Source organism: Myotis davidii, unplaced genomic scaffold (genome assembly GCF_000327345.1).
Source record: "Myotis davidii unplaced genomic scaffold, ASM32734v1 scaffold515, whole genome shotgun sequence".
Classification (NCBI taxonomy): Eukaryota; Metazoa; Chordata; class Mammalia; order Chiroptera; family Vespertilionidae; genus Myotis; species Myotis davidii.
The window spans coordinates 437,823-449,420 of NW_006286242.1; the positions used below are offsets into that span (position 1 = coordinate 437,823).

General features: G+C 42.5%; 1 protein-coding gene across 9 annotated transcripts in view; it reads left to right on the forward strand.

Moving 5' to 3' along the window:
• Nucleotides 1-11,598, forward strand: part of SVIL (supervillin) — a 96,284-nt gene that overhangs the window by 50,043 nt on the left and 34,643 nt on the right. For 6 of the 9 annotated variants that reach the window (XM_015559928.1, XM_015559927.1, XM_015559929.1 and 3 more), the window contains 4 exons: nt 4,475-4,619; nt 7,968-8,057; nt 8,149-8,235; nt 9,557-9,734. In XM_015559928.1, coding sequence (XP_015415414.1) covers nt 4,475-4,619; nt 7,968-8,057; nt 8,149-8,235; nt 9,557-9,734 — 500 coding nt within the window. Of the gene's footprint in view, nt 1-4,471; nt 4,620-7,967; nt 8,058-8,148; nt 8,236-9,556; nt 9,735-11,598 lie in introns of all 9 variants that reach the window. The other 3 variants (XM_015559933.1, XM_006757520.2, XM_006757521.2) reach the window with 1 other exon arrangement.

The following is an 11,598-nucleotide window of genomic DNA, read 5'->3' on the forward strand; positions in this document are numbered from 1 at the left end:
TTCGCAGGACAACCCTTTGCACAGTTTCAAGCTGTGTTCTGCTAGGTCCCTGTCCATCCCTAAGAATATCTTCTCTTCTCAATTGTTTCACTGACTTTTAAACACACACACATTTCCTCCCCTCTCCATCTCCATCTCTGCACACCTCGTTCATGGAGTCTGTGTTGGAACAAGTGAAGCACAGGTTGGCTAGGGCTTCTATTTATATTCTGACAACTCTTTCTTACTATTCTTGGAAATCCTAAATGTCATTGACTAAACCTGGATAAACCTGGAAAAATGACCCAATATTTACTGCAATATGTATTATGTCCTTCTCTAAGTGGGGAAGAAAAACTTAGAAAGTTAAAACAGTACAATAATGAAGTCTTAAGCTAAAAAAAGAAAAGTAAATGGACAGAGATGTCCATCTTATTTGTTTTCACATTTTGAGTTCTATAATTTAATAGCAACTTGGAACAATTTCTTTATTAGATTCTCCAGTGAATATATAAGCTATTAGAGGCCCAGTGCACAACATTCGTACACTGGGGAGTGTGTGTGGGGGGGGGTTCCTCAGCCCAGACTGTACCCTCTCGCAGTCCAGGACCCCTCAGGGGATGTCCGCCTGCCAGAGAGGCTGGAGAGGCTCCTGCCACTGCCACTCCCCTCTCCAGCCATGAGCCTGGCTTCTGGCTGAGTGATGCTCCCCCTGTGGGAGCAAACTGACGACCAGGGGGCAGCCCCTGCCTCCTGGTGGTCAGTGTGCATCATAGCAACTGGTCAATCAGTCGTTCTGGTCATTCTGCCATTCGGTCTCTGGGCTTTTATTATATAGGATATTTTTCTTATTTCATTCGAGAGTCATATAGAGTGAGATAGCAGGAATTAGTGGGCCCTAAACCAACCCCACTAAGCAGCAGAATTAAGGTGAAACTTCTAGAAAAACAAAACCTTTTACATTTAATGTTATCATTTAGAGGGGAATAAAAAATATGCCTTCTTAACACAGATGAAACAGCTGTATCATTCCAAGGCTCCTATGTGTCACAATCTCAAAGGAGCTCCAGGCGAACCCCAGTGCTTTGGGGAATGGAATTGCTGACTTAGGAATACCAATTTTCTGAGTCATTAACCATACCCCACTACCACACCCAGGACCTTGGAGAGGCTACTGAGTTCACTACAGAGCAGTGATGTCTGGATCCTTGGACAAGCAAACCTTGGCACATTATATGTTTTTTTCCCCAAAATATTTAAGTCTAGTGCTATATTGATTTGATTAAAATTCACTCGTGGGACTTCATATTCAAAGAAAATTAATTTTCTTTTATGAATTTTGATGAAATCCTCCTGGCAAGTCAACCTCATAGTTTATTTTAGAAGGGTATGTGATTCCCAGAGTTACTTGGAATTAGGGTCATTTTGACAATTGCAAGTGGGAAAGTTTAAAAAAAGAATTTTAAACATTTTTGATAACTCTATTTTGATAAAATTTAAAACTTATAAAAAAGTCATCATAGAGACAGGGTATTCTCATATCTTTTACCAGGTTTATTTTTATTTATTTATTTATTTATTTTTAAAAATATATTTCTTTATTGACTTCAGAGAGGAAAGGGGAATAAGTGAGAGAGAGAAACATCAATGAGAGAGAATCATTGATCGGCTGCCTCCTGCACGCCCCCTACTGGGGATCAAACCCGAAACCCGGGTATGTGCCCTTGGTTGGAATTGAACCCGGGACCCTTCAGTCCACGGGCCGATGCTCTATCCACTGAGCAAAACCAGCTAGGGCTTTTACCAGATTGATATGTTGACATTTGCTCCCTTCCCAACTCCTCTCACCCTTCCTCTCTCCATCCCCCACGCCAGTGCTGGCTGGCTGCTTTCCCCTTATATATTTACTAGTGGCCCAGTGCACAGATTCATGCACATTGAAAGGAAATTAATTAGAAAGTGGCCTGCGGGGCAGAATTGGGCAAGACTGGCCAGACACACCCTGTAGCCAACCTCCCTTGGGCCCTCCCTGGTGGCACACCTGGGGTGGTGCTGTAGATCGAAGGGTGCCTATGGAGTGAGCAGGGTCCCTCCCGTAGTGGGGTCCCTTGGCTTGGCCTGCAGGGATTGGACCAAAATCGTCTCTCTGACATCCCCAGAGGGGTCCTGGAGTACGAGAGGGCACTCTGCAAAGATGCTGTCGTACAGGGTTGGAACTCAAATGCAAGTGAGCAGTAAATCAGATTCAGGGCCTACAGTGCCCCAAGAACAACATAACCCATGGTCAAAGGTGTAATCACAAGGCCTCACGAGGAATCGGGCTCCCTCCTCTCGTTTCAGGGTGCATCACCCGAGAACCGCTGCTGCCAAGTTACTGCAGCTCGGTAGCTCCTGAGTTGAGCGTCTGCCCCCTGGGGGTCAGTGCTCATCATAGCGACCAGTCGGACAGGAGGAGGGACACTTAGCACATTAGCCTTTTATATATATAGATATCACCACCCAATACCATCACATTAGGGATTAGCTTTCAGCCAATGAATATGGGGAGGAGGGGGAAGCACAGACATTCAATCTATGGCACACTTCCATAACTATAATACAGTCATCAAGATGAGGGAATATCACATTGATAGAATGTTTAATCCATGATTCATATTTCAATTTTGTCAATTTCTCCCTAATGACTTCCCTTTTACACCCACCCACACCCTAATTTTGGATTCAAGCCAGGATCATGCATTGTATTTTGTTGCCCTGTCTCTTTATTAAAAGGTTTTTAACCTAATTTAAGTGACCAAAGATCTTAGAACCAGTTTTGGCTATGATTGCTCTGTGGAAGAAGTCTGTAAAAGGAAGGCTCCTAAACGAGATGATGGCGAAGTCCATATTTGTGGCTTAAGCCAGCTGGTGTCAGCGCAGGCATGGTTTTATGCTGCTGGAAAGGCGGGAAAGACCTGTTTCCTGCACTGCCTCCGTCATCCCAGGGCTTTAAGAAGGCCCCCCACTGCCCGCCACCCCAACAAATCTGGGAGTTATGCCCTGTTGGTCAGTTAAGGGAAGCTGACTTGCCACTTGGATGGAGTTGAGGAAGAATCAGTGGCCCCAGATGTATTTCCCCTCAGGGCTCAGGCACTCACACTGTGTCATTGGAGGCCTGACCCTCACTTTGATTCATGTTATTCAAAGGAAAAGTCCTTACGAGAGAAGAGGAGCTGGGGAAACTGCCAAATGCCTTAGCGGAAATGGCATTCCTCAGTCTAAGAAGATCCTGAGGTGAAAGCAAAAGCACAAACCCAGGAGGTTGGCCACCCCCATCTTTAGAGCCCCTCCTGGATGGCCTCCAGGGGACAGCCCAGAGGCTCCTGTCTGGGAGGGGCTCTCCTCCTCCACACCGGCCCCCAGGGCTCCTGCCCTCTCCCTCGCTTCAGGCCCTGGCCCGTGCCCTCACAGACAGGGGTTTAGAGTGAAGCTCTGTCCTGCCAACATTGGCAGGCCTCCTGCCCGAACCACCCTACTACCATCACCCACTCTTTCTCAGGGCCACACCCCTTCTCTCTGGGCCTGGGTGCCGTGAGCCCTGTCCTCTGCCTCCTTCCTGCTCTTCATCCTCTAACCTCAGCCCCAGCGGCCTGAGCTCTCCCTCTTGCCCTGCTCTCTCAGTCCCCTCAGCTTTTCCCTTGGGCCAAATGAGTATCACCAATGGCTTAGAAAGTGAAGAGTCAGGAATCTCCAGAACCCCAATTAGAAGTTTATAAAAAGTATTTTTACATGAAAATTTTATTATATATGTAAGTTATATCTGTAGCACAGTTCATCCTCAGTGTCAGATATATTATGGCCTACAAGTTAGGCCCTGATTGCCTAACTCCCATGTAACATAGATGCTCTAGAAAAAAGCATGTCAAGTTCCAGAAAACCTTACAGCACCTTACTCCTGATCAGCTTTCCCTGCTTTATAATTGACCATGTTCCTGTGTACTTAGTTGGTAAGATCTTCTGATAGTGTTCTTTGTGATACATATGCTAATATGTGTAATACATATGTGTGTATATATATGCATATATACAAACACACACATATATATATTCATATACACACATAATGTATATGAATAAAATGTTCTCATCACCTGAGTTTAATCAGATAGGTAAAACAGACAAATTTAAAAACCCTGTAAAGGTCCTGGCATGAAGGCTGTCTCTATTTTTGTTTATTTTTACAAAGTATTGGTCTGGTGTTCCAATTTTCCAGACAAATAGTTTAATAGAGCAACTAAGTTTTGATTTAAAGTTTCAGTATTGCTTATGGTGATCTCTGATCCAAGCTTTAAGTAAGGAAGGCAAACCTACTTAAAAACAGATATGGCCAGTTTCAGACAGTGTTGTATCCTCTTTGTTTGCCTGCTTTTGAGCTCACGCAATGCTATGGGCTAAAATTCACCTCTCTCTCATTTCCCTCTTCTATCTTCTCATTTGTACATGTTAAACTCAGCAGGTCACAGAAAGTCGAGAGAGCCAAATGACTATCGAAGAGAGGAAGCACCTCATCACTGTGAGAGAGGAAGCTTGGAAGACAAAAGGCAAAGGGGCAGCTAACGACTCCACCCAGTTTACCGTGGCCGGAAGAATGGTGAAGAAAGGTCAGTGTGCGAATGTGCATGTAGTACTCGTGTACATGTGTGCATACATGCTCCATCACCCATGGAGGGGATGGGGGCCCGTGACAGCTCAATGATAACAATTGCACCATGGTATATTTAATTTTTAATCTCAACAGATGTTGTGTAAATGGTTTTGGGGTCGGTTTTTTGAGATATTTCTACCGAAACCTCTTTATACATAGCATCATCTTCAATGTAAAAGGCATAATTCAATTTCAAAACTTAGCCATTTGGAAATTGAGCACAGGTTTCAAAAGCAATTGCAAGTCTGCTAACAAATCTTAGTTCTTTCCCATAATTACTTTCAAATTATTTCCATTTTTTTGCCATCTGGCAATCAGTTAACCCATATTAGCCTTTCTCAATGAAGAAGGAGTTTCCCTCTTCTCCCTTGTAGGGTAATTCCTAGGTCCCTTTCCGTAAAGCTGAGTTCTCTGGCTTACAAAGCTGGATTTCCAAGTATGTTTTAATAGATGTTTACAATATATATACCCAATTCAAGGAGTGGGATTTCCTGCGGACAGTCATTTCTCTGCATCTGAGCTCTTGGAACTAATTTGAAACCTGTACACAAAGATTTATGAAATTGAGGAATCACATGGTTAGTAAAGTCACCAGAGAGCTTTAAGCCTCCATATCCTGTAGGAAATGTTTAATATCTGGATCCCTTTATCTCTTATTGCGCATGCCTTTATTTTCTGGGTTATTGTTTAAAAATAAATTTTCTAAGTTAGTGATAAAGGTTTTCACATTCACTTAGAGTTCATTTATGTTGTCATTAGCTCTTCTAGGCTTATCTTTCCATTTTCTCAAAATCTTTCACGATTCTCACTCATAAATAGTGCCTAACTCACTGTAGTCTCATAATAAATCTTTGCATATGGAAGAGAGGGAGGGAAAACCCTTGACTTATGATTAACTCAAATAATGGTGGAAAAATCCTCGCTAACAAATTCTTAACTAATCCTGGACTTGTCAAAAGATAATAGCAGATAATTTACTCTCACAAAATGAGATAGCATTTGAGTATTTTCACCAAATCACAGAAGAGTGTTAATCATGTTAAACTACTTTAATATGAGCCCCATCCTGTGCTATCAAAAGCAGCTTCTTAAGACCCACATTGATCAAGAAGAATTCAAGCTGAGAACTTGAACCAGAGCTCAGATCTAGCCTGGACTTTTATCCTGATGACTTTTTATTTTTCTTTCATCTTAAAAATCACATGTATTTGTAAGTAGGCCACTTACTACCAAAACCTGCTACTCTAGGCCTCAGCACTGTGAGATGAAGGATATTTGCTCTTACGTGGGCTTGGAGAGCAAGATCCAAGAAGTTCCTATCTCAGTGGATGAGTTTGCATTCACATTTTCCTGAATAAATCAGAGATCTTTATTTAACAGGTGCTATGTTGTTGGCTCAGGAAATAATTTTCTTACACTTTTAGCCTAATGAAAAACACCGTACCCTATTTTTCTAATATTTGTTACCACCTACTGCGTTATATGCTTCACTTGCGTTATCAGCTGTTTTTTATTTGCCGTAATATGGCATCCAGTTTATACTCACTATAGAATAAAATAAGCCCCTACACTACAGTCACTGAGCATCCCATTTCATCTAGTTACAATGGCACATATGAGTTACTGCATATCAGTGAATTGCCAAAAGCTTTCTGTGATATCCTAGTATTCTCCTAGAAGAAAACTACTCAAAGTATGCCTTTGAACAAGAGGGATATGAAAATGTTCCTGAAGAGAGTGGGTAATGGTTTTTGCAAGTAGAAGTCACTGAAAATAGGTATGGGGAGTGCTTTGTTTTAGTGTGTAATTTAAATCTATTTGCCCTCTCACATTGCAGAAAAATACTTATATCTAACTGGGAAAGAGGTGCTCCACATCCAAGAGCTCTCCTGCATGCTGCTGCCTGAATGGGCAGCAGGGGGCGCTCTGGCAGTACAGAGGGCCAGGTTTCCTGGTTGCCTGTTTTTAATTTTAGAGTTAATGACCTCCGTGCTAATGAACCTTTCCATGTCTCTTTTGCATCCTTTTAGTAGGTAATGATTTACTGCTCCAGCCTGTGATACCAAATTTCATCTATCTTTATTATCTTTCAAGAAAAATTTATTTTCTCACTGATGTAAACCCTTTGCAGGTCTGGTAAATGAAATCAAATTTGAAAAGTTGACATCATCAAGCAAATATATGTATGTCTTAAGGACTTCTAGAATAGCACCTAAAACTTGTTTTAAACTAGATTTCAGTATTTTGTCTTAAAATTTTAATGCCACAATACATCTTTCTCTAGCTCATAGGAGGAAGGAGCAGAGCAATTCATTAATTTATTTTTCCTTGTAGGTGATAGTGACTCATCTTCTTCAGATGTGCTTGGAGGGATGCTTAAAGTGGCAATGTTATCTAAGGATTTCACATTTATACAAACAACATTAACACCTTATTTTGTCCTTTGTAAATGTACTAATTATTTTCCTTTCCAACCCCTCCTATTTAAGTTGTGTGTGAGAGGGGATGTCGATTTTTGTTTTTATCAAAATTTCTTGTTCTGACCAGATACCTTTTTTATGCTGGAATTTCTTTCTTTCCCTTTCATGTGTCCCTTACCATTTCTCCCTTTAAAGATTCCCCACCCTGCTTCGTGATAAATATATGAGAAAGCATATCATGGGTTCCCAGCCACACCAGAGATGGATATGCCCTTCCAAAGATCACAAATCACTTTCACTGTGTACTCTTCTGTCTTTTCTTCTACAGGGTTAGCACTCTTCAGTTATTGCTCAGTAGAGCCACACTCCTCTGAGTGATGCTCCAAAGGCTAGACTGTCCCTACCTCACCTCAGCCTGGAAGGAAACTCGTGCTGGCAGCCACTGCCAGCCAGTGCGACACAACCAGTTCTCCTCTTCCTCTGTGGGATATGGTGCAAATAGACTTCCTCCTCAACTATGCGCACCACCACTAAGGGCCTTCAGAGTTCACACTCCATTTGTTCAAGTATATTCTGATAGACTGTTGTACCTTCTTATCCCACTTATGTGTTATGGCCATGTTTCCCCACATCCCCATTATTCATTTTGGAATGGCAGCTTATCAGCTACTACAGTCCTTAGAAACTATCCAATTCTATCTACATATGCAGTTGTCCTACACAGTCATGGTACCTGACAAATGTACTTGTATGTGTACATGCATGTTTGTGTATAAATTCTATAAATTGTAAAATGTACATTGGAGATAAGAGAGGTCTACCAGGGTTAGGGGAAATTCCAGGAATGACCCTGAGGTACTAATATCTCCTTGTTTGTTCTGCAGGTTTGGCATCACCCACTGCCATAACGCCAGTAATGTCCCCTATTTGCAGTAAAACAAGGGGCACAACACCCATTTCCAAACCCCTGGAAGGTAAGTCACCAAGGTACCCGATATGCCAGGGGCTCTGTGATCAGAAGAGTCCTCAGTGGGTCTCTCTCATTGATGGTTTCTACTTGCCTAGATATTGAAGCCAGACCAGACATGCAGTTAGAATCGGACCTGAAGTTGGACAGGCTGGAAAGCTTTCTGAAAAGGCTGAATAACAAAGGTACATGCCAGAAGCCAGAGGGAAGCTTTGGTTTATATACCTGTAGCACACTGCGATTCGTATTTCAGTGAGTAGCTAAGGAAACATAAAAGAACCTGCTCCTCTCTCAAAACCTCTATGTCCCAATTGTGATGGCTTTCTCCTCAGTTAAATTGTCGTCTTTCTATATGACTGGACCGATTTATTCTGTAAGCATTATCTTTGCTGTTATCTTTTTAAACATTAAGTTACTAGTCAAGCCTGATTGTATTACCAAGCTCTGATCCATTTGATAATGTACTAAATTGGGGATCCCCAATAACATTTCTTATTAAAATCTAAATCTTGGGGTGTCATCCCATCAGAATCTTGATTTAATTTTGCTTTTAACCCTGAAAGCAGATTATTCTACTTATACAAAGTCGACATGATCTTGGGCCTGATTAACCTTAAATTGTATATGTTAATTTCCAGTAAGGTAGTAGCTGATATATCTTATAATCGCAAATAATTTCTAAAAGGAAATTTTGATAAATAATATGTTGAAATAAATATTTCAGTACAAAAATCAATGGAATATACAAAATGAAAGAATAAAATGTAGTAATACCCTTATCTCTTAATTAAAATTTCCTATACTTGAAGCTTATCAAATATTATACTTTGGGAGTCCCTGTCATTGAAACTGAACCCTAATAGGTGGGAAATAATACAAAAGAAAAAAAAAACCACACACAAAAAATCACACACAAAAAAACCCCTTTAAACCAGAAATATAAAAGTGTAATAAGATAACTAACCTGGCAAGGCAAGCAGTGCAACCAGTTCAGCAGTGATCTAGCCCAGGAGTCTAATCCAACTCACCACCTGTTTTTGTAAATTGAGTTTTATTGGAACACAGTCATGGCCACTGTCAAGGTATTGCCTATAGTCACGGTTGCACTACAACAGCAGAGTTGAGTAGTTATTACATAGGCCGTATAGCCTCCCATGTAAAGCCTAAAATGTGTACTTCATGGCCCGTTGCAGAAAAACGTTTTTCTGACCCCTCATACAGAGACTGGGGTACTTCTGCTTCGAGTAGCAAAAGGAATTTAGTGGGCTTGTGTGCAGCAAGGAAAACCCTGTGTCTTCTACATGTCACAATGCAAGCGTTGTTCGCCCTGGAAGTCCTTCCATGAGAAAGCAAGGAAGGCCTAGGAGACATCCACAGGACCCTGGATATCACTATTATGGCTGTCACTATGGAGGGAGGGGGTATAATTGTTAAGATATTGCGAGGTGCAGTTGGAATAATGTTTTTACACAAATTTATGTCGTTTATTTGTTTGTTTATTGATAGTTGGTGGGATGCAAGAAACTGTACTCACTGTCACGGGCAAATCTGTTAAGGAGGTGATGAAGTTGGACGATGACGAAACCTTTGCCAAATTTTACCGCAGCATAGATGATACCGTGCCAAGGAGCCCTGTAGAGCTGGAAGAAGACTTTGATGTTATTTTCGACCCTTATGCCCCCAAGTAAGTTACTGAAATTTCCATCTTTCACCTACTGAGAATGGACTCCTCCATCGGCCTCTACCCAGGATTTTCGTGAGGCTCTTCTCTCTCACTCTGATAAAACTTCATTACAGACAAATTATTACAGTAGTAGTTATCCCCCCCACCCCCCTTTATTCACAGAGGCTATGTTCTAAGATGCCTGAATCTGGAAATCATACCAGACCCTTCATATAGTATTTTTCCCCCTGTATTTCATAAATATAAATACCTTTTCACTTAAAGGAAGCACTATATGGCTTCTCTCTGGCATCTCTGAATTACCATCATCACTACTCTTGTTCTTTGGGGCCATTATTAAGAAAAATAAGGGTGACTTGAACACAAGCACTGTAATACTGTGACAGTCGATCTGATAATCAAGGTGGCTACTAAGTGACTAATAGGCAGGAGCACCTACAAGGTGGATGAGTCATAGGATGGAACAGAACGGCAACAAATGTTACACTGCTATTCAAAATGGCACATAATTTAAAACATGAATTATTTATTACTAGAATTTTCCATTTAATATTTTCATACTGTGGATGACCCTTGGTCGCTAAAACTGTGGAAAGTGAAACCATGGAATGGGAGGAGAGGGGTCCTACTGTATTCTCTGAGCCAGACACATAGTGCTGTGGGTAGATGAAGCATGCATGCCCAGAACCGAAGCACATTCAGGCATGTGCCACAGATATTTGCCCTGTTCCTAAAATGTCTCTGGATTTTTCACATACTCCAATATTATTCTCCATATTATTAGACTAACATCATTTCGTAGAGATTTCTATACTGTCTTTTATTTGATACTGGAGGCCCGGCGCACAAAAATCTGTGCACTCACGGGGATCCCTCAGCCTGGCCTGTGCCCTCTAGCAGGCTGGGACCCCTCAGGGGATGACCACCTGCTGGCTTAAGCCCGCTCCCCAGGATGTCTGGCAGTCAGACATCCCTCTGGCAACCAGGGAGCCCTTGGAGGATATCCACTTGCCAGCAGGGAGCAGGCTTAAGCTGCAGTTGGACATCCTTAGCGCTGCTGAGGAGGCAGGAGAGGCTCCCACCACCACTGCTGTACTGGCATCCATCAGCCTGGCTTGTGGCCGAGCTGAGGGCCGTTTTCAGGCTGGCCACACCCCCCAATGGGAACTGCTCACCCCATGGGGCTGTGGCCAGCCTGGGTGAGGGGCTGATGGCTGTTTGCAGGCTGGGCAAGCCCCCCAGTGGGGACCCTCACCCCATGAAGGTGGGGCCAGCCTGGGTGAGGGACTGAGGGCCATTTTCAGGCTGGCCACGCCCCCCAGCGATCTGAGCTCCCAGCCTCCCCTTTTGTTCTTCTCTTTTCTTGTTTCTGGGATTTATTTATCTTCTATAATTGAAACTTTGTAGCCTTGAGCTGAGCCGAGTGCTGGCCAGGGCAGGCGGGAAACTTGGCTTCCTCTGTCGCCGGGGGCAACCCAAGCCTCCTGCTTGCTCTAGCTCTGTGGCCGCCGCCATGTTAGTTGGGTTAATTTGCATACTCGCTCCTGATTGGCTTGTGGGCGTGGCTTGAGCATAGCGGGGGGGATGGTTAATTTGCATGTTTCTCTTTTATTATATAGGATACCATTCTTACTCATTACTTTAAAAAATATTTGGATCTCATGGGCTCAAATTAATACAACTAACTAAAAAAATCAATAAAGCATGTTACTTACTAGTAATCTACAATCCTGTCTAATCAAAGAGTAATATGCAAATTGACCGTCACTCCAACACACAAGATGGTCGCCCCCATGTGGACACAAAATGGCCGGCACAAGATGGCCAGCACGGGAGGACAGTTGTGGACATTCAGGCCAGCAGG